The sequence below is a fragment of the Aquarana catesbeiana genome, linkage group LG13 (assembly GCF_042186555.1).
Source record: "Aquarana catesbeiana isolate 2022-GZ linkage group LG13, ASM4218655v1, whole genome shotgun sequence".
NCBI classification, from domain to species: domain Eukaryota; kingdom Metazoa; phylum Chordata; class Amphibia; order Anura; family Ranidae; genus Aquarana; species Aquarana catesbeiana.
Window position 1 is genome coordinate 176,839,321 of NC_133336.1, and position 24,531 is coordinate 176,863,851.

Below are 24,531 nucleotides of genomic sequence, written 5' to 3' on the forward strand. Positions count from 1 at the left end.
GTAGCCTTAAAGTGATGAGTATTTGTATGTTGTAAAATTGGAACTTAAAGGCTAAAAACCTGCTGGGAGGACAATCCTTGTGTGATTTTGGGACTTTATTATAATAAAAATGGGCATGTACTACCCTAAAAAGAAGATTTTGTGAGTAGATTGGGATCTTGGAAGTGCTATGCTTGAGCCATTTTCCCACATATTGTAGATTATGCAATGGCATGGTTTGAGTATTTGCTGAAAAAGTAGGTGCCATGAACTGTAAGTGCTATGAGCTGCGCTTCTCTGCACGAGACAATCTGGGTGTACTGAAGGCGAGAACCTGCAGGAGAGAAACTAGAAGTCCTTAAACAGACAGTACTTTTTTTTTTTTTTGATGAGCTGTACCAAGTACTTTAGTCTGTGCAATAAAAAAGACTACTGTGGACGCCCTACAAATACCCAAACACTGCCTAGGGACCAGAGTTAATGTCTGTTGATAGCAGTGACCCCAGCTACTGCAATTGTAAAGCCTAATCTTAGTTCCAGGAGAGAGTTGCCAATGCTGGTGGAAGCAGAGTTGTTACTTGCAGAGGGCTGTGGCAAGTTTAAAGTCAAGATGCTTCAGGTAGAGAAGAAGTTGCCCATTTGCTTGCATGGCATTTGGCTAATGAGGGCATTGAATGGTGTGAGTTGTCCTGTTATTTGGAATACCACTGGAGATAATATTGTTGAGCAAGAGACTTAACCTACAAACCCAGTTCCCTGTGTAAAAGTGTCTGCTGCCACCCCCGGCAACAGTGAGGAAGTTTCGGTTAAGCCTGCAAGGATGCCAAAGGGCCAAAGGGCCTGAGATGCCTGCTGTAGTTTTTCCCTGTGAACACATAGGTAAAAAGACATGACAAAGTAAAGCTGAATATTCGTCCCTACTCTATCAAACTTAAATGAAGATAGCGATACCTACTGCTGTGGTGGGTTAGACTGTTTTTAAGGTGACATTAAAGATTATTTTTTTATTTCTAAATTTATTTTTAAATAACAAACATGTTATACTTACCTGCTCTGTGCAATGGTTTTGCACATAGCAACCCTGATCCTCTTATTTTTGGTTCCTCTGTCGAAGCCACACAGAGCATGGGTCAGCCCTTCTCTCCTCATTGGCTCACTGACTGTGATTTACAGAAACAGGAGCCAATAGATTGACAAGACTGTTAATTTCACCGGAGTGATCAGAAGTTGCTGTAAATAGTGAACCAAGTTTGTACAGGAGGAAGGAAGAGGAGGATCTTTGTGTGAATAGGGAGGAAGTTGCCCCCTGTTTGTTCTGTGTTCTAGACATTTTTCAAGTTGGGCATCACATAATTCCCTACCCCATCCAAGTTATCATCCCCTAAGAAAAAACCAACAAAAAAATCAAGCCAAGGACTGATTTCTGTGTTTGTGTGAATGAAGGAAATTGCTATGTGACTGGCTGTACAGCAATGGGAACCTGAACATCAGCAACTACTGCGGGGGTAGTGCTACACCTTTATATACATATCTTCCTGCCAACTTATACTTGTGGATACGTCATATAATTGGCAGTTAATTTTAGATTATGATATCATGAAATAAATAAATCTTAAGGTTTTCCAACCTGTATATTTTAATAATGCTTTAATAAATTTGTACATTTTTTATTCATTTGGTGTTCTTACATTCTACCTTTGGAGGTTTATTCAAAGTCCCAACATATTTTTTTTTGTCATGATCCACAGGAGAGCTTTGGCCAAACTTCTTCTTTAAAATGGACCTGAGGTGAAGGTTTTGAGTGTTATAAAGAGCATCAAAAATATTAAGGTGTTACTAAACCCTTGTTTTTTTTTTTACATTAAAATAACAAACATGTTACACTTACCTGCTCTGTGCAGTGGTTCTGTACAGAGCAGCCCAGACGCTCCTCTTCTCGGTCCCACGCTGGCGCTCCTGGCCCCTCCCTCCTGCCGGTCGCACTCCCGAGTCCCAGCTCTGTGTGTTCATTCACAGCCCTCTGTCTCCTGATTGGCTCACTGCATGTGATTGACAGCAGCGGGAGCTATTGGCTCCCGCTGCTGCCAAAAGCCAATCAGGAGTGCGAGTCCCTAGAGAGCCAAGGCTCACAATGCCATCGCTGGATCAAGAGAGGGTTAAGGTAAGTATTGGGGGGAGGGGGGGGGGGGGGGCTGGGGGTAGCTGCTGGACACAGAAGGTTTTTTAATTTCATGTATAGAATGTGCCTTGTGCTTTTACAACCACTTTAAGATCTACTTTAGCAGCTTATATTGAGTTAGGAAATACAGATATATTCTATAGGTTTAGAAAAGTAAAACAAAAAATTTACATTATTTTATATCTATCCTGAACATTTGAACTGCATGATTTTTTATTTAATTCTGCAGTTGGCATAATCAAAATACATAGGCATATCCAGGAAGGCAGTAAAAAAGTGCAATGACGATCAGCAAAGTGCAACATACAGATGACATATAAGCAAAGTGTTTTCATTTTCTTGAGAAGCCGTTATTAGTAATGTCTGTTATTTGTAAAGCTTAGTACTCTCTGAAGTTTCACAATTTTGCTGCCTCAGCTACTTTCTCCCTTGGGTGATTTGGCCCATATCCAGATGTGCATACACAATTCCATCCTAAAAATAAAAGGAAATAGTTTTACTTGTCTTGGTGATCAAATGCAAATTAAACAAAGACTTCCTGACATAATGAAATAAAACAGCGGCAGGGGTTCTAACCCAACTCCCTACTATTAAACCAATGTGCTTTTTTTTCTAGTCTGTGACTATATTGGTAAGATTTCACTCATGCATGTCCCAGTGACCAATGACCATAGGCAAAGTTATTCTCCCTAGTGAGGTTATAGACTGCAATGCGAACATGATACACAAGGTCTGTCCGGAAAGAAACCAGCCATGATATATGAAAAATAGAGACTTTTATTGAAGAAAATACACAAAACATTGTATATAGGACAATTACGCATCAGTCCCCTTCAAAATAGGCACCTTGGGACCTCACACAAAATCTTGGGCACAGTAGTTTTTGGAATACCCAGATCGGCCTCTAGTTCTTGTAGTGTCAGTCACAATAATTTGTTGATTGCGGCCCGTAGGTATTCTGTTTGTTGCAGGCCTTCTAGAACACTATCAACAGATTTAGACCATCTTTGATGCATTTGTGACAAATTTTTATTTGCGCTGCGCTCCCTGAATCATGCGAATAGTATCTGCAGAGGAATGTTCAAGCTTAACACAGAATTTGATGCAGATTCATTGCTCTACTCACTCAGTCATTTTGAATTCAACAGACACACAGTACACATGCTCGCTCTATTGTGTCTAGCACCCCCCACTGACAATTACAGCAAAGTTGTCATTGGGGGTTATTTACGAAAAGCAAATCCACTTTGCACTACAAGTGCACTGCAAGTCGCTGTAAATCTGAACGGTAGATCTGAAATGAGGGGAAGCTCTGCCGACTTTATCATCCAATCATGTGCAAGCTAAAATGCTGTTTTTTATTTTCCTTGCATGTCCCCCTGCACTTCAAAGTGCACTTGTACTGCAAAGTGGATTTGCCTTTGTAAATAACCCCCATTGCTCACAAGTGCATCCAGCCCACTCTCCTTGGCTGCCAGGTTACATCGATGTTGTGTAAACCGTTCATAATTATTTTAACAATGGCTGGACTTTTTCCTGGACAGACCTCATATGTTCTTTCCTCTAAATGTTCAATGCAATTTTTTTAAATTGTCTGAAGTAGGTTTTTACTTTTTTCTACAACGTATAGTCTGAATTTGGGGAACAGTATATTTCCAAAATGGGGCATTCAATATTAACTTGTTTGTTTTACAAATGTAACAAAAAATAGAAGAAGAAATTACACTCAGAGGTCCATTCAGAAAGTTGAGGGGTTCCAGCTAACACATCAATTGACATAAATGATACTAGTTAAATTAAAAAACAGCCCAGTGCTTTAGCTAGATATAAAATGAATGTAAGTGTATAAATATGAAAAAACAGGTGGTAAACAAAAAGTCCTAAGTGTCAAAACCACAGTGACTCCTAAGCCTCGGATGATGTCAGTTATGATGACACATGTTGAATGGAGACTGTACTCCTGGTGTCACTGCGTACTCATGCCTAGGAAGTCACTCTTTTGATTCCCGGGATGGATGTCTTTTACAAGCTCTGTTACTCATCATAATCTGTGAGTGTTATTCCTTTTTTTTACTAAAATGTTTCTGGCAGTTTTATGTTACGTGGCATTGCTTTCCCTCATATGTTTAATAAATGGGATGCTGAGTTGTGACCAGCCATGAGTGTATATGTGGAATCCTATTGGAGAGCTTTATTCGCTGTACTGAGACCAGTGGGATCTTAATGAAGATGTGTTTATCCCTTTGAACTGTAGTTTATAACCACACATGCATGTCTGACTCTGTACTTATGGTATGAGATCCCAATAGCTCTGGTAAGCAAGCATGTTTTTCTCCATGGTGGTGGATCACTGGATAATTGGGCCCATTACAGATTAGAACATGGTGACCTTTGAAACGGACATTTGGATTGTCACTGTGGTGTTGACACTTTGGACTTTTTGATTATCACCTAATTTTCTTTCTTTTTTTTATATTTATAAACTTACATTTATTTTAAATTTATCCAAAGCACTGCACTGTTTTTTACAAATGTAACCTTTTGGTAGTTACAGTAGTTGAAAGAAAACGCTAGTAGTTGGAAGCCAAATCTAACCACCTATCCTGTGCTAAGCACCTTCTGGTGCCTGAACTTTCCTGCTTCAATTCCTTCAAACTACAGGCAGAAACTTCCAGGTATGGGACAGAATAAAAAAAAAACTTGAAAAAAAACGCGCTAAGAAATTTTCTGAATGAATAGTGTAAGCAGCAAACCTTCTGTGAGACATATACACAGTGAGTAAACATAAACTAGATAAAGGTCACGCTATTCAATCATTTATATACAAATGTAAAAATTAGATGATTAGAACAGTCCACAAATTATGTGAAAGTAAATCCTGATGTCAGTCTCCACCATCTACCACCGTAGTGATCTTAAATATCAGTGCCTCCACCAACAGCTGAAAGGCTCACTTACCAGCTCCTATTGATCCTTCATTACAAGGGATCTTTAGCGCTTGTGGCTTTAGCCCAGCCAAGGCCTTTCTCCAGGTCCAGATGGTCTCCCAACAAGATCACCCCTTGGCACAGTATAAGATGTCAAGATTTCTCACTCAGGTTCCAGGTGATGCCTATCCTCCATCCGAAGGAAACACAAAGGGGTTGGTTTACTAAAGGTAAATAGACTGTGCACTTCGCAAAGTGCAGTTGCCCTCTGCAAGAGCAGTTGCTCCAGAGGTTAGTAAATGAACAGAAGCTCTGATGACTACCATCATCCAATCACGTGCAAGCAAAAATGCTGTTTTTTTAATTTTTCTTGCATGTGATTGGGTTTTCTTTGCAAAGTGAAGCCTTACCTCATTTATTAAGCTCTGGAGCAACTGAACTTGCAGAGTGAAATTGCACTTTGCAAAGTGCACAGTCTATTTGCCTTTAGTAAATAAACCCCAAAGACTCAAGCCTTGTGCTATTAGATGTGAGGCATGGGGCGTACCAAAAAGTGTGCCCTTGCATATAATACTGGATCTTGCTGGTAATTGACATTAACTTGTTAAAGAAACTGGGATTGAAGTGACACTGACAATATATTTAAGCAATGGAGGGTACCCAGTAGGGTAGGATTGTTTTTTTGTTTGTGACAAGTTTGCCTAAAACTTGACTCTGTCAGGCCTAAGATGTGTGACCATTTTTGTAAGTAAAAGAGTTGTAAATGTATAATAAATTGAAGATTTCCAAACATGAATGGACTGGGTCGTGAGTGAAGTTTTACCTACTAGGACCAATTGCCATGTTTTTCACTGGCTCTTGCATTTTAGCATCAAACATGTAATATTCCAGTGACTAGTAATGCAATTATGTATTTACATGCAAGTAAGATCTTACTGAAGTCCTTCTATCCTTTCCCTCGGCCTCTTGAGCATTTTTATCTGAAATACAAAATTGCATGTTGATTACTTTTCAGTGAAAAATGTATAAAGATATGAAATAAACTCAGCAAGAATGTTGTCCTGTTAAGGACTGTCCCGTTACAGTTAGTAATGATCACAATCATGAGCATTCTGGTGTTTTGACTACTCCAATGAAATGTTCTAGGATTTATATAAAACTACGTTTTTTCAAAAAGGCTGTACAGAACTTGAGAGCGAGTTGCAGGCTTCCTCGGCATTGTCTTAAACTAAGTCTCCCCTGACATATGATACTTGCAAACCATCTGCTCATTTGAACAGAAGCATGTAAAATATTTTATTTAGGGTTTACTAAAATAATGAAAATGTGTAAAACTGGCCTAGTGGTGTTGGCTTTTGTGTGTCAAAACGTGATAATCAAGTGTCTGACTACTGTACAGGATGAGGGGATTGATCCTGGTCTGGATGGGAAGCAATGTATGTTTCCCCACTGTGCCTATAAGGGGGGGGGGGGGGGTTTGAATGCAGTCTTGGAATACTCAGGGGTTCTTACTGATGCAGAGTGAGGGGTTCCAGTTGAAAAGGGGTAACTTGCAAGTTCTTATGTGGGATCCAGAATTTAGAGACTCATCTAGAGCCTCCAGCCCTGATTACAGGGACTTTGATTCTGAAAGGTTTAAATGATAAGTTCACCTTTTGGGAAAAAAAAATAAATGCACATATTTTTGCAGGAAAAAAAAGGTACATTTATTATTTTTTCCCTAATGTGCCTGGAAAGCATTGGGACCCATGATGAGTGGATCAGGGGTGCAATGTCAGACTACTGCAGACAAGCCCTGCAGCTCTCAGCCGATGCCTGCATATGGGCTGGCTGTTTACAAGCTGTGAATGAACTATGAGGCTGCTCATTAGCGACTTTGTAGTCTGTTCAGAACTATAAGGCTGATGGTATTTGTGGTTCAGGTCATTCACAGGAAATTGTGAATGAATGACACAGTTGTGTAGGTAGATCCCAGTATGGCTGCATTATTTTAAAAATAGTGACAGCAAGCACCGGGAGAAGATCCCCGCCCGCTGTCACTGGGAGAGGCTGCAGCTGCAGGGAACATGTAACATGTTCCAAAAGGTGAACATATCCTTTAAGCTGCCTGCAGGGGAGGCCTTAAAAGGGAAAGCAAGGGGTCAGCACCTGTCTGTGAGGTGGTGGGGAGCAGGACACAGTGAGAAAGTGTGGACTGTCTTGCAACTAAGAAGCTATTTGTTGAGATCCTGTGGCCTTTCCTGTACCCTGAAGCAGATGGGAATCTTAAACCTGGTGTAGGACCAGTTTTCTGGTGGTGAGCCATTGTATTATCAATATACCAGAATATACCAACTTATACCAATATACCAAATAAGCAATGGCCATTTCGTAGGCTAATACGCAAGGGATTGTCAAACAAAATTCATGGGGAGCTGTGCAGTGCCATGGAGAACAACTACCATGGATAGAGTGGAAAAGTGTCTTTGGTGGCTGCTAAAAGGACCTTAAAGGCTAACTCCACTTTTGTGGGGAAAAAAATTGCAAATGTTAAAACAAAATGTAGCATGTACAATTGCGACACAAGTCATATTGTAATTTAATGTCATCAAAAATTGCCTTTCCTTTTTAATCTGCAGTGCTGTAACTTTCTGTAAAATACAATGTAATTTGGCTACCTGAAGGCGTTCTGAATACAGATGGTGTACAGAACGCCCCTTTCCTGCTTGTGTGATTGGCTCACTGATTTTCCCAGAAGTCTCCACTAAGATACAAGTCAGATTTTTGGCATCCCCAACAACAAAATGTCAGTTTTGATGAGAAACTCCTAAAGGGAAATCAAATCTAAAGGGATGAAGACCCTGCCATTTTTCTAATTTGAGCCCTACAGGTGCAGCAGCCGATTGGTAATTATGAAACCACTCTCACACAGATTCATTATGAATAAAATGGAAGAGGTTGCCATCTTTCTAATTGTTCCATATTTTGTACTGTCCCAATTGGTTAATTAGCAGTTTTTTCTGCTGATGGTGGGTTTATTTTGGGCTGCATTGCTGTCTGGCCTTTCTCCTGTTTCGGGCTTCCCCCCTCCCCCCCACCCCTCCTGCTTCTGGGGAGGGCGGATGCGCATTAACGCATCAATGTCACACACCTTATGCTATGCATGTGGCGTCCTTCTGACGCCGCCGTGCACAGGCTGTGTATACCATGCTCGTGGACAATGGGGAACTGACTGTGTGTCGGTGCCGGAGTACCGGCAGTCCAGCGCATGGCGCTCCTCCCCTCATCACACGTCGTGACATTGGTGGAGCTTCCCACAGGTGGTCTATTTAGGGGCGTTCCCCGGGTGGTCCCGGCACTCGAGGCTTTCCACACACTGATCTCCACACTGTTTGGTTGTTCTTGGCCCTCCTGGTTCCCTTCAATTGGGTTCCTCATCTTCACGAGGTAAATTTGTCACACTCATCACCACAATCATGGCCTCATCATCTTTACTATCTATCCATGGCCTCTTCCTTTTCTATCACCCCCTTCCACTTACACTCCTGCCACCTTCACCCTCATCTCCAACACCACCCCTCCACCTAACCCCCCCCTTCTCTCTTTCCTTCCCCCCTTTCCCCTCCCTCCCCTCTTTCCCCCCCCCCCCCCCTTTTCTTCTCCCCCCTCCCCTTCACTTCCCCTTGCTCACATTTCCTTCCTTCCTTCCCAGAATGTCCTCGCTTTCTGTGCCTACCCTGGGTATCACCCCTTCCAAATCTGTGGGGCTGTCCACCTCAACTCGCGGTTGGAGCTGTTTCCGGACTGTTTGCAGGGCCCCACCACCACACCATCAATACACCAAACCTTAGTAAGTAAGCCCTGGTTGTGGAGGTTTTATACTCTACCCCAAACTTTGTCTTTTTATAATTTTTATCCTTCCTCTTACTTTTACAATATTTTTTATAGATAACACACACGCTTGCTCCTGACGAGTGGCATTAAAGCCACGAAAAGCGTAGAGCTACCGGTTGCCTTGTCTTTACCAATCTCACCAAGAATCTTTAAGTTATTATGTAATTTTTACCCTCACAGGTCCAGTGAGGCCATAGGTCCTGCAGGCAATACTTTTTGAATCATTGTTATATACCACTTTTCTTAAGGTGAACTAGGGAATTTTATGTGTTCATACCATGAGAGATTACCATCAATTTTAGTGTTATTTTCTTGACTATTCCATACCATTGTTATTAAAACATGTATATATGGACTGTGTCAAATGGTCTAACATGTATGTTACTTTATACCAATGTCACCGACAATATGTATGTTTACAATTTAGTTTTCAAATAAAATTCCTTTTTGTTCATCAAACTATCCTTTTACTGCCACGTGCTTCACACAAAGTCCCACCCTCCCTGTAAATATACCTTTTTCTCTAGATTCCTTTTGAACATGGACACAGACAAACATCTATTCCTTCAGAATAACAAAAGATAGGAATCTGCAACAATGTTTGTTAAAATCCTGGAGACACATCAGGGAAGTGGCCAGTGGAGCAGTGCCAGCTGAGGCCATCACACCTACATGCATCGGGCTGGATGTGTGCCGCTTCACATCTTCTATACACTTCCCCCTAGGCACTATCGTTTTTAAGGAAGTATAGTACTTCTATATTAGGGCAGTAATGTCGCAAGGGACACCCCTTCCGTGAAGTGTGAACCTCTCTCTTTAGGGAAGGGGGGACTCACCGCATACTCAGCAAGTTGGGTGAACTGAGAATCAGGTTCACTGGTCAAGCAAATTACCTTTTCCAGGCAGTGGCATAGCGTGGGTTGTCAGCGCCCAGGGCAAGGCAAGTAATTTGCACCCCCCCAACCTGCAGACTTTTAGCACTCCCTGAGTCGCTTCCTTTTCTACATAAGTACTGACCAACCTGATTGCTACACTGACCAACCTGATTCCTATCCTGACCACTCCACTACACTACACTGCTCACCCCACTACACTGTCCACTAAACTCCACTACACTGCCCACCCCACAACACTACACTGCCCACTTCACTACACTACACTGTCCACTAAACTACACTACCCACTAAACTCCACTACACTGCCCACCCCACCACACTACACTGCCCACTAAACTACACTACACTGCCCACCCCACTACACTGTCCACTAAACTCCACTACACTTCACTACACTGCCCACTAAACTCCACTACACTGCCCACCCCACCACACTACACTGCCCACTCAACTTCACCACACTACACTGCTACCCCACTACACTGTCCACTAAACTCCACTACACTACACTACACTGCCCACTAAACTCCACTACACTGCCCACCCCACGACACTACACTGCCCACTAAAACTCCACTACACTAAACAGCCCACCCCACCACACTACACTGCCCACCCCACTACACTGTCCACTAAATACTACACCACACTACACTGCCCACTACACTACACTACACTGCCCACTAAACTCCACTACACTGCCCATTAAACTCCACTACACTGTCCACTAAATACCACTACACTACACTGCCCACTAAACTCCACTACACTACACTGCCCACTAAACTCCACTACACTGCCCACTAAACTCCACTACACTACATTGCCCACCCCACCACACTACACTGCCCACTAAACTCCACTACACTGCCCACCCCACTACACTGCCCACTAAACTCCACTACACTGCCCACTACACTATAATGCCAAATCCTGAATGGGCTGCCATGCCTGCGTTTCCTGCAGAAAAAAAGGTGCATGCAGCATTTTAAAAATGCTGTGGCCTTGAAATCCATTCTGTTTTTGCACCATGCGACTTACCTGCAGTTCATGCATACACAGACGCACTGTGTTTTTAAAAGAGTGGCCTAAACATCTAAAAAATGCAGCAAGTTTGCCGGTGCATAAACTGCAGGTAAGTCACATGGTGCAGAAGCAGAATGGACAGACAGTGCTGTATTTCACTGCTTGATGGGCAGGTGTGTGCTGCCTATTACATGATGCATGCACATTTTTTTTTTCAGGAAACGCAGGCATGGCAGCCCATTCGAATGACTGGGCTGCTGTGCCTTCTCAAATGTGGGCCGCCAAAACACATATATGTGAACCAGCCAGGCCCAAAATAAGCCCATCAGGCAGTTAAACACACTAATGCTATCTATGTGCTGCAATGCTGTGTGCTCTGTAATAAAAAATACAGCCACAGCCTCAGTGGTGGCTGTTGCCCCTAATTTTTTGGGCGGGGCACGAACATTTTTGAAAAAAATCATCAATTGCAGCCACTGTGCCCTCAAACGCTGCCACTGTACCATCAAATGCTGCCACTGTGCCATCAATTGTAGCCACTGTGCCCATCAAGCGCTGCCACTGTGCTCTCAAACGCTGACACAGTGCCATAAAATGCTGCCGCTGTGCCCTCAAATGCTGCCACTGTGCCATCAATTGCAGCAGCTGTGCCAAACGATGCCACTGTGCCATATAAATGCTGCCACTGTGCCCATTAAAAGCTGCCACTTTGCCATCAAATGCTGCCACTATGCCCATTAAACGCTGCCACTGTGCCTGTTAAATGCTGCCACTGTGCCCATTAAATGCTGCCACTGTGCCATCAAACACTGCCAGTGTGCCATCAAACACTGCCAGTGTGCCTATCATATGCTGCCAGTGTGCCCATCAAAGGCTGGCACTGTGCCATCAAATGCTGCCACTGTGCTCATCAACTGCAGCCACTGTGCCCATCATATGCTGCCAGTGTGCCCATCATATGCTGCCAGTGTGCCCATCATATGCTGCCAGTGTGCCCATTAAATGCTGCCAGTGTGCCCAATATATTCTGCCACTGTGTCATCAAATGCTGCCACTGTGCCCATCAAATGCTGCAAGTGTGCCCATCATATGCTGCCAGTTTGCCCATCATATGCTGCCAGTGTGCCCATCATATGCTGCCAGTGTGCCCTACCTTGGCCAGCTCAGCTTCAAATCCGATCAATTCCTCCACACTGCTGCTACTACTAGTTTCACTTGACCACCAGACACCAGCACTCCGACAGCACTCCACTCCGCGCGCTGACTCCTCCTACCGAGGCCTCCGCTCCTCTGAGTCTGATCACGTACACTTGCTTGCAGGCAGCAGTGACTGACTGCACGCATAGCAAGGGGCGGGGCCAGAGTGTCAGTGGAGCTCAAGGCCCCGCCCACCCACGGCCCGCTCCTGAACAAAAAAATGCAGCACTGGCACTGCTACACTGTGTGCGTGCTGATGCCGGCTGATGACTGTCTGTGACAGACAATGTCTGGGGTTTTCAGCGCCGGTGTGCTGATTTGCAGGCAGCGCATGGACTTAAGGGCTTTTGCCCTGGTCCCAGTGCCAGTTCCAGATCCAGCGCGGTCAGGCGGAGAGGAGGAGGAGCCGGTAGCGGCGGCTCAAATAAGGAGGTGGGACGGGACTCCAGGAACAGCCTTCGTGCATGCACCACCCGCGATCATGGACAGGCCAGGCCCGCCGCACCATATGATCCCATTCGCCAAATCACAGGGCACCAGATGAGATTAATCATGGCCACCAGATCGCAGGGGACACAGTAAATAGTAATTTTGGGGATTGAGGCAAAAGTGACACACAATGGTGTGAGATTTTGTCCCCCTCCCAAATGTTGCGCCCGGTGCCACGGCACCCCCTGCCCCCCCCACGCTACGCCACTGCTTCCAGGTGAACCCTGGCTCATAGTGACCCAAGCAGATTTGTGGCCAGTTTTGAATTAAGCAATTGAAATTACTTATCTCTATTCTCCAAAATTGTGATATTATTGCCCTGTATCCTACTGTAGAAATATTGTCTATGATCTTAATGTGAGGTTTCGCCATTAATTATTTCTGGAATCTCGGCACATTACCTTTCTGCTTGTATGTCCAAAAGAGATGAACTACCAGAGTTAATAGCAATATAAGACACACTGACAGAGCAAGACTTTGGCACACAGAGATGAATTCTTCAGTTTGATCTGTAAGAAAATCAAAATATTACCACACATAAAACAAGAATAAACTGAAAGCCCCATGACATAATGGACAAATATGCAAAATGTCAAACAAAAGACACATACCATACACATTAAAGCATATCTCAAGTCAAAACACTTTTCTTTTTTTTAAGTGCTGTATATAATAGTGAAAGGTAAATAAAACCCTTGCCAGGTCTATGGGATCTTTTTCCAAGGTCCAAACATTTTATAGCTTGTAAGTTGGAAAAAGACAGAGGTCCATCCACTTCAGTGAGTGTAGGTATGTGTGTGAGTTAGAGTCTACCAAAATTCTCATACCCCTGTACAGGGCTTTTTTTTTCTCAGAGAATAGGTGCAGGAACTCCCCCCGTCTGAGTCAACCCTTGTCTCTGCCCCTACCCACCTCTGACCACAGTCTCTTGATTCCACCCCCAACCCACCTACCAGTACTACCCCTTTTAGAGAATACAGAACCAAGTATTATTTTGTGGTGCTAAATCATTTGTATGGAACATGGTAATGACAAAAAGAAAAGCAGTAAAATAGATCCCCTGCAGCCAGCAACAATAGAATCCCAGAAATAGATCCCCACTCCACAATAGACTCCCCCCACAACAATGGACTCCACCCCAACAACAATAGATTCCCTGCAGCAACAGTGAACCACCCACAACAAAATATCACACCCAGCAGCAAAATATCTACCCAAGCAACATTAGAGCCCCTAGCAGCAACAACAGATCTCCCAGCAGCCAGCAACATAAGACCCCCCAGCAACAATAAATCCCCCATCAGCAACAATAGACCCTCTCACAAAATTATATCCCTACCAGTGACAATAGATCCCCCAGAAGCCAACATCAATAGACCCTCCAGCACACCCCACATCCCATGCTATTACATACATTCAGTGCTGGAGGTGCCGGAACTGCGTTCCCCCGTGTTCCTGCTGAAAAAAAGCCCTGCCCCCTGTATATTTTTCTCAAATGCTCAGCTGATACCACTACCTGGGAAAGGGGGTTCACATTTTCACTGCTCTAAACATAAAGAATCCCTTACTCAATTTAAGATTAAATCTCCTCCATGTGCATGTGAAAGGTTACTAAATCATTATAAACCACTTATCAAGGCAGTGCAATTTAAGCAAAATAAATAAATAATCAATAATAATAAAAAAAAAATGCAATACAATAATGGTATTACAAAAATATGGAACTACAGTAAATAAATGACTAAAAAAAAACAATTCATAGATCCGTCATAATCAAAAAGTCAATTATTATATAAAGTCCATCAATGTGCCAAACAAGGTGCTCTGTGCTCAAAATGTAAAAGGTGCTTCAGCACTCAAGGTGCTTTGGGGCTTCTTACCAGACCGCAAAGACCTCGAATTATAGAGATCAATAGCACTTAGCACTGTAGCTTAGAGGAGCTGACGATCTCACCCTCAGATCTCCACACAGATCAGTGACCCCAATGGCCAGAATTAGCAACAAATTCCCAGCATGTAATGAAAAATCCAGCCTGCACTCAATCCATCAGTTTTAATTTTGGCAGCAAATTTCGATTCAGTTTTAGTCTTATGCCCCGTATACACAATCTGACTTTCCGATGGGAAATGGTGGATGTGAGCTTGTTGGCGCAAAGTCCGACAGTGTGTATGCTCCATCGGACAATTGTTGTCTGACTTTCCAGCAACAAATATTGGCTAGCATGTTCTGAAATTTTCCGGCAACAAATGCTTGTTGTCGGATTGTCTGATCGTGTGTACACAAGTCCGTCGGACAAAAGTCCAAAGTACAAACACGCATGCTCAGAAGTAGAAGCGGACGGTCTTGTACATTAGCGTTCGTAATGGAGAATTAACATTGGTGACGTGTCAGATAATGAAATTTCCAAATACAGGGCAAAATTCTTCTTTAATGGGATAATAATGAAGCTGCTTTGCTGGTGATACTGATGGAGTTATTGCAAACGAATTTTCAAAGGCTTTTTTTATTCTAGTGATATCAAGAACAATATTATTATGTTTTTTTTTATCAATTGTGCATTAAAAAAAAAAAAAAAAATAGACATGCTATCTGCCAATAGAACTTAACCAAAAAGTGCATTTTATGCATCCAAAAATATAGAAAATATACCAAATCAAATCATTATTCAACCAAAAAAATTACGTCAAAGAAAATAACTCCAAGGCCAATAATAAATAACACGTTATCTCCTCCGATTCCGCAACATGTCTGGTTGACGAACGGGCGTTCAGAAACGAACTGAAAAGCACGAAATGAAAAGCGCGAATCAACACTTACCATACTTCTACTAACACGAAATTAGCAGAAGGAGCCCAAAGGGTGGCGCTAAAGAGCTGAAAAACCACGTAGTATGTCTAGTACGTCACTACGTTCGTAATTGTTGGCCAACACTTATGTGATCGTGTGTATGCAAGACAAGTTTGAGCCAACACCCTTCGAACAAAAGTCCACGGTTTTGTTGTCCAACAATCCGATCGTGTGTACAGGGCTTTAGTCTTTAGACTAAAATGGCATTTTAGTTTTAGTCCCATTTTAGTCTTCTGTAATTGTTTTAGTTTTAGTCATATTTGGTTGACTTAATCTCCAGTACATTTTAGCCGTCTAAAATCTCCAGTACATTTTTTTTAAATCAGGCAAAGGTTTATTGAGATGTCACAAATTTGTACAACCAGACATTAAAAGTACATGTAGTTCACATCAGATATCAATTCAGCATACCAGTATTGTAGTTCAGGTCATGTGAATGCTTTAAGCACCCTTTAGAGCCATATCTAGGGTTGTGCACAACCGGGACACTAGGGACACCATATTAAAGCAGGTAGACAAGAATTAAACATTTGGAAAGCAAGGGCATGCAAATTCCAGCCATAACAATACCAGCAAAATTAAACATTTCCATTTTTGTGATAAATTTTACAACAATAGCCTGTCCATTACTAAATTAGCTGGGGCCAAACCAGGAGAAGCCAACCAACTACCCCATACCTTCTCAAATTTGGAAAAGCTGCCCCGATGTTGATATATCAGCTTTTCTAACCTGTTGTGCCCATCTGTGCAAGCCACACTTGAGGCGAAGGGGGAGTACTGAAAGTCCAATGAAGTAAAATGAGCCCACGATCCTGAAACAATGCTCTGAATGTGGCCTCTTTAACATACCTATCTGGTATTACAGCATCAAGCAAACCTAGTATACAGTGTTTAGGATCCATGTCCATGGAGATCTGAAATGCGGAGTTCACCGTAGTAACCACAGCATTCCAGTAGCAATGAAGCTTCGGGCACCTGCATAGCAAGTGTATTAAGTCCCCTATATCCCTATCTAGCGCATATGGGGTCAGGGCGTATGCCCATGCAATTTAGCCTGAGTGGGGTACGATGGACTCTCAATAGACTGTATAATTGTGACAGTCTCTGTGAGATGTTAAGAGAGCACCCCTGCACTGCCTCCAGAGCCTCCTCTCATTGGTCTCCCGGGATATCGTATATGTCCCTCTCCCACCTTTCACGTGCAGAGCTAGGGAATTTCTCCAGATATACCTCCAGGAGCATAGCATAGCAGTTGGAGATAAAGCCCCTGGTAGAACAGGACTGCTGCATAACCCCAAAGATTGGGGTCGGTGACATCTCAGAGGCCCCCAGAGACCACTGGGCATTTACCGCGTGTTTCAATTGCATATAATAAAATAACATATTAGAGGGAATGCCATATCTAGACTGCAATTGTGCAAAGGAGATTAAATGACCATTAGTCATGATATGTTTTATATGCGTCACCCCATACCCTTGCCACCTAGCTGCATGCTGTAACTTGGCCAATTCGGGGTAGGTTTGGTTATCCCAAATAGGACTGTACCCTGTGTAACCCGTAACCTTTTGTAGTTGTTTAACTTTCTCCCATATTTTGTGTATAAGCCTATAAGTCGGATACGGTTTATTTGGTTTGGAAAAAAGCTGCGCCTCTAGACCCTCAGCTAAGGTATTGGCCCACTAAACTGCAACATTACAGACAGCATAGAGTCATGAGTTCCATCCTCATCCAGTTCATTTTAGTCGACTAAAACTCATTTATGTCGACTAAAACTCATTTTAATCATCTAAAATCGAATGGGTGTAGTTAAATTGTAATGCATTATTTAAGCATTTCACTACAATTTTCAAACTCATTATATACTGCTCGAGTGAAAAAATCAAATATGTTATTATTTATGGTATTTAGGTTTGAGCATGCACTACAGACCAGTGTTAATTTTGACGTCAAATTAAAATGTAGTTTTAGTTGTACTCTTTTGACTAAAATGTAATTTTAGTTTTAGTCGTATTTTAGTAATCTCAATTGTTTTCGTTTTAGTCTTATTTTAGTCAACTAAAATAGTGTTAATTTAGTATAAGAAAATGTTTTAGTCAACTAAATTAACACTGCCATCCACAAGCTCTGGCATAAATGTACATCAGAAATAAAGAGGGAGACATCTCACAGAGAGGCATTTTCCATGGGGGCATTCATGTGGGCGCGCTCTGGAGTCCTGCTGCTGCGTTCATTGACACAGACAGCAGGACTCGGCCCCGCCCCTGACTCCCGTGTCACTGGATTTGATTGACAGCAGCGAGAGCCAATGGCTCCCGCTGCTATCAATCTATCCAATGGGGGCCTGAGACAGTGGCTGGAGCTGCTGTGCTCGTCCCTGTCGCTGGAATGATCAGGCTCAGGTAAGAAAAAGGGGGGCGCTGGGGAGCAGCTGCAGAGCAGTAGGTTTTTCACCTTAATGCATAGAATGCATTGAAGTGAAAAACCATGAGGTTTTACAACTCCTTTAAGCACCTCTTATGTAGGATGTATAAGTGTAATTTTTGTAATTGTTCCTCATGGCTGAGTTCCTCCAGCCCCATTTTTAATTTTGTTGCCCTTCGCTGTACTCTTTTTAAGTTCTGGAACTAAATCTTGTGGATTGGTGAACAAAATGTAACTGCTTACTAAAGATGATGCCAAACCAGTGTTTTGGAAAGGGGTAGAGTTATTGATGTATCTCTTGAAAAAATACATTTTTTAGTGCATGTAAATATTCAGCTAACTTTGTTACTGCAGCCTGGCATTGCTCGCTATTGTTAAGTTTGTGATCTATAAGGGCCCCCAAATCTTCTTCCATCGGCAATTCCCCAAGAGGAGCCCCTTCAAATGTGTATTTTTGCATGTATATTTTTAGCACTCAAGTACATAACTTTGCATGTAATGAACCTTGTCCACCATTAGGGATGGGCCGAACACCCCCCAGTTCGGTTCGCATCCAGAGCATGCGAACAGACCGAAAGTTCGCTCGAACATTTGAACACGGTTAAAGTCTATGGGACTCGAATGTGAGAAATCAAAAGTGCAAATTTTCAAGGCTAATATGCAAGTTATTGTCCTAAAAAGTGTTTGGGGACCCGGTCCTGCCCCAAGGGACACGTATCAATGCAAAAGAAAGTTTTAAAAACATCAGTTTTTCCAGGAGCAGTGATTTTATTGATGTTTAAAGTGAAAAAATAAAAGTGAAATATTCCTTTAAATATCGTACCTGGGGGGTGTCTATAGTATGCCTGTAAAGTGACGTGCGTTTCCCGTGCTTAGAACAGTCCCTGCACAAAATGACATTCCTTCCTTTCCCCCCCCTTCCCAAGCCCCCCCCCTTTTTGTTTCCGTCTCCTCCCCCCCCCCCCCTTCCTGACCCATTTCCCATTTTTACCCCTTCCCCCACCCCAGTCCTCCCCTCCCCCTCCGAAACCCTCCCCCCTTCCCCTTTCTTCCTTTTCTTTACCTTTCCATATCAATTTACCTTCTATATATATTCAATCCAGAAATGTAACTCTTGGCAATTCTATTATTATTATTCCTCAGTGTCTTCCTATCAGCCCTCTATGACCTTGCCAAATTGACCCTCTGGGATTCGTTTATTTAGGATTAAGTCAGGGGCTTTGCCAGGTGGCTCATGGGTATTATTACCGCATGGGGTAAGTATCTATTTCGTGCAACTGGGTTCATATTCTACTTAATACTTTATATGTACAAATTTCCTGTATATTTTGTATATTTTGAGAATTGTCGTTATAATTCTGTTTTTTCATCTATTTAGTGGTCTCTACATAAAAAACTCCTTGCACATCCCCTGAGGAAGCTTGAGTAGCGAAACATGTCGGGCTAGTGTGCAATATCTTTTTTGCTGTAATGCAATACTCCTCTGTATGTGATGTAGACCACCAAATGCCTGTAATTTCATACTGCTGAGTTACAGTATGCCTTGTTTGTCTCTCTTTTATCTTTTAAAAATGTTTTGATAATAAATACTATATTTTATTTATAAAAAGTCTAGTGTATATCTCTGCATTTGACACTGCAAAAATCCCCTCTATTTCCCCCCATTTCTGATTTAGTCTTCACTGGGATGAGGTGTCTTTATGAAGGGTGTTGCTTTCACCAACCGGACAAATAATTTAAATATACTGTACAATTGGATTAGCAAAACAACGCCTGAAGTTTACTAAAAACAGTACACCAGGAATGGCCTACAGTCAGGTATAGGCTCGGCTAGACTATATATATACAAGCCTGTATATATATATATATATATATATATATATATATATAATGAACTGCAGCTCAATGAGTCACTTGCCTGAAAGTGTCTTTGAACACATACTCCAGGAATGGCCTACAGTCAGGTATAGGCTTGGCTGGACTACAATGCAGTGGATATATATTTTATGAACTGCACCTCACTGAGTCACCTACCTGAAAGTGTCTTTGAACACGTACTCCAGGAATGGCCTACAGTCAGGTATAGGCTTGGCTGGACTACAATGCAGTGGATATATATTTTATGATCTGCACATCACTGAGTCACCTGCCTGAAAGTGTCTTTGAACACGCACTCCAGGAATAGCCTGCTGTCAGGTATAGACTTGGCTAGACTATATATACAAGCCTGTGTATATATATATATATATATATATATATATATATATATATATCTATATCTATATCTATATCTATATCTATATATATTTAATGAACTGCAGCTCAATGAGTCACCTGCCTGAAAGTGTCTATGAACACGTATTTTAGGAATGCCCTACTGTCAGATATAGGCTTGGCTGGAATACAATGCAGTGGATATATATTTTATGAACTGCAGCTCAGTGAGTCACCTGCCTGGCTGAAAGTGTCTTTGAACACGCACTCAAACAATGGCCTAGTCAGGTATAGGCTTGGCTAGACTAAATATATATATACAAGCCTGTATATATATATATATATATATATATATTAAATGAACTGCAGCTCAGTGAGTCACCTGCCTGACTGAAAGTGTCTTTGAAAGTGTCTATATATACAAGCCTGTAATATATATATATATTAAATGAACTGCAGCTCAGTGAGTCATCTGCCTGACTGAAAGTGTCTTTGAACACGCACTCAGGCAATGGCCTACAGTCAGATATAGGCTTGGCTAGACTATGTATATACAAGCCTGTATATATATATATATATATATATATATATTGAATGAACTGCATCTCAGTGAGTCACCTGCCTGGCTGAAAGTGTCTTTGAACATGCACTCAAGGAATGGCCTACAGTCAGGTATAGGCTTGGCTGGAATACAATGCAGTGGATATATATTTTATAAACTGCAGCTCAGTGAGTCACCTGCCTGGCTGAAAGTGTCTTTGAACACGCACTCAAGGAATGGCCTACAGTCAGGTATAGGCTTGGCTGGAATACAATGCAGTGGATATATATTTTATGAACTGCAGTTCAGTGAGTCACCTGCCTGGCTGAAAGTGTCTTTGAACACGCACTCAGGCAATGGCCACAGTACACCAGGAACGGTCTGCAGTGAGATGAAGCTAAACTGTATACAGTGTATATTATATATATATATATATATATATATATATATATATATATATATATATATACACATATACAAAGCCGGGATGTATATATATACTAAATACACTGCAGCTAACTGTCTCGCCCGCCTGCCTGAAGTATATTAGCAACAGTATACCAGGAATGATCTGCAGTGAGCAGCTATCTAACTGTTTTGCCTGCCTGCCTGAAGTATATTAGCAACAGAACACCAGGAATTGCCTGCCTGCTCAAACTAAATTAAATTACACTCTGTCTCTCTCTGAACAAACGCCACCAACACACTACACGAGGCCAACTTGCAGGGGGCCTTATATAGTGTGGGGCATTTAACCCCCTGAGCCACAATTGGCCACAGGCACCCTTCACTGTCGGCTCTGTGATTGGCCAAAGCATATGAGTCATAGTGCATGCTTGGCCAATTATCAGCCAGCATTATGGGCCGTGACGCGTCACTTGAATTTGGCGCGAACGGCCCATAATGTCCGAAATTCGGCAAGCAAGCGAACAGCCGATGTTCGAGTCGAACTCATGTTCGACTCGAACAGACAGCTCATCCCTATCCACCATGTAGCTGTCCACCCCTTCCTGTAACATTTCTATATCCTGTGCCAAATTTGTTTTGCTACATAACTTGGTAACATCCGCAGACACTGAAATTGAATTCTTTTCTCTAAACATGTTATCATTTATAAACAAGTTAAAATGGTTTTAAAAATATGCGGCTCCCCTGCAGCCCCCCCCCCCCCCCAATACTTACCTGCTCCAGTGATGTGCACAAGTTTGGCTGATCTCCTGCTCATTGGCTAAGAGACAGCAGTGGCAGCCATTAGCTCCTGCTGCTGTCAATCACAGCCAGGGAGGGAGGGAGCTGGGGCTGAGCCCTGTTTTGTGTATCTTATGAACAGCCAGAGTATGGTTTGAGAGCGAGTGCGCACAAGTGCCACCATAGCAAGCGAGCGGAGGAGCCAGGAGTGCCGTTAAGGAACCAAAAAGAAGAGGATTGGGTCTGCCCTGTGGAAAACCGTTAGACCCCTTTCACACTGGGGCAGTTTTCAGGCACTTTAGTGCTTGAAATAGCCTTTGCTAAGCGCCTGAAAACCGCCTCCCATTCATTCAAGTGTGACTTTTCACACTGGGGCGATACACTTGTGGGAAGTTCCGAAAAGTCCTGCAAGCAGCATCTTTGGGTGGTTTGGGAGTGCTGTATTTATCTCTCCCAAATTGCCCTGCTCATTGGAATGAATGGGCAGCGCTTCCGAAGCGCCTGAAAAGCGTTTCCGAAGCGCCGCCACACAGATGTTTTTAACCCCTCCTTTGGGGTTAAAAGCACCCCGCTAGCGGACAAAAAGCACAGCTTAAACAGCACTAAAGCACCGCTATAGCGAGCAGTGCTTTAGCGCTACCGTGGCCCCAGTGTGAAATCCCACTGGGGCCACCGGATCCCACCATCTCCTCCGCCAACTACGTAGACTCATCCCCTTCATCCCAGAAGAGGACAAAGCGGCAGTTGTGGGAACAATCATCAATTCCCGACTCGACTACGCAAATTCGCTCTATGTAGGACTACCCCAATATCAGCTTGCGTGCTTACAACTCATCCAAAACACGGCGGCAAGACTGTTAACAGGAAAAAAACCCTGGGAATCCATCTCCCCCTCCCTAAAGAGCCTACACTGGCTAACCGTGAAGAATCGGATCACATTCAAGACCCTCTGCCTCACCCACAAATGCGTACAAGGAAACGCCCCACCATATCTCCGCGAAAAAATAAAACACTACACACCGAATCGCAGTCTTCGATCAGCTAACCAAAACCTCCTTACCATTCCCAAATACCGCTACAAAGCAAAGGGAGAACGAAGATTCGCAGTCCAAGGACCTCGACTATGGAATGCTCTTCCAACTAACATCCGCATGGAAGAAAACCACCAGGCCTTCAGAAAAAAACTAAAGACCTTCCTTTTCTGAGAAGCTGACATCAGAGAATGCATCCAGCGCCTTGAGGCGATTCAGTTCGCATTTGCAGCGCTTTACAAATCAATCATTCATTCATTCAACCTTCAGTATCACTTTAAACAGCATTGACCTCAAGACAGAACCTGAGGCACACTGCTCACAAGCTAAGAAGATTTTTTAGAAAGCCATTTACCACTACTCTCTGGACTTGTACCTGTAACCAGTTTTCTATCTATGTACATACAGTTTCTTAAACACCAATAGACCTTCATTTGATATGCTACGAGACTTCCTCTTTCTAAATGAATACTCATTTTCCCATAGAACGTTAACAGGTTGGTCTTACAAATTCTTGAATATACTGTCACATACCATTTACCCCAATACTTTACATACTATTGATGTTAGGCTGACTGGTCTCTAGTTTCCTGGTATACATTTGCACTATGCTAATTATTTTATCCCATTCTAATCAATATGGCATGGCTGGGAAAATGGGAAAGGTAGAATGGCTATAAGAGAGCTAAGCTGCCAGGAGACTAGTAGGTACCATCTCATAATGGTGATTTATTCATATTGAATTTTTCTAGTCTGTTTTGAATCTGATTTTCTGTCAGCTACCAAGGTACATTTAGTATGATGTTATTGCCACTACCCTTTTGTCTATAAAAGCATATTTTCTGTTTGTATTAACTGAAGCAAAACATTTATTATTTTCAATTATGACCATGTTCACCTTTTATTGCGTCTTCATGTTTTGTTCTGTTTTACTGTTGATACTGTATATTTGTAGAATTTGTAAGGTTTTTTTTAATCTTTTCTTTAGCTGCTTTTGTACTCCTTCTTTTCCTGTTATATTCATTATAACTCTGAAATACTGAGCATGTCACTTACTTTCATTTTTTGTATTTTTTAAAGGCCATTTTTTTCTTATTTATGGGTTAGTTTACACTAGAATGTAACACATAAGTTTATCTTTTTTTACTCTTTCAAATGTGTTACCCAATGGAATGCAGTCTTCGACCAGCTACTTTCTATAACTATTCAGTCACGATTCTGTAAAAGGACACAGATCCCAAAACTGCATTAGATCCCTCTACAACTCCAGTAGGCATTCTACATAGTTGAACTAGTGTTTCTTTTGCTTTTTTTTTTATAATTCTGAATATAGGCATTGTCCCTCTTGCTGGTTTTAAGTGCATGTAATCCTTTTTCAGGTTTTTAATGATGCCTGTGTACTCACTAAAGGGATTTGCTCTTCCTTTCTGTCCTGGGGACAAAGTTGCCTTTACTAGGGCTACAATAAAAAAAGAACTTCACCAGGGACCTTCAAACCTTCCCCATCCTGTCCAATAAAAAATGTTGGACTTCAGATACTATATAATGACGAGTGATTAGGCATATAACCAAATGTTTCCAATGACTGTTATTTACTTTTAAAAGTTTCATTTAATAAACTTTTTTTGATTATAAATGTAGCCCCCTGTTCCTAAAAATGGGGCTATAGTGTAAATTTAGTTTTTGGCTGAGCTGTAAACAGCTCAGATGTGATTGTATAT

At 42.3% G+C, this 24,531-nt stretch overlaps 1 protein-coding gene across 2 annotated transcripts in view; it reads right to left on the reverse strand.

Annotated features, from left to right (window-relative positions):
* Positions 1–2,192: 2,192 nt before the first annotated feature.
* LOC141116338 (uncharacterized) overlaps positions 2,193–24,531 on the reverse strand; it is a 49,387-nt gene continuing 27,048 nt past the window's right edge. The window contains exons 4-6 of one of the 2 annotated variants that reach the window (XM_073608563.1): positions 12,968–13,075; positions 6,022–6,065; positions 2,193–2,632 (exon numbers count right to left, since the gene is read on the reverse strand). In XM_073608563.1, the coding sequence (XP_073464664.1) occupies positions 2,576–2,632; positions 6,022–6,065; positions 12,968–13,075 (209 nt within the window). In that variant the 3' untranslated portion in view covers positions 2,193–2,575. Of the gene's footprint in view, positions 2,633–6,003; positions 6,066–12,967; positions 13,076–24,531 lie in introns of both variants that reach the window. The other variant, XM_073608561.1, reaches the window with a different exon arrangement.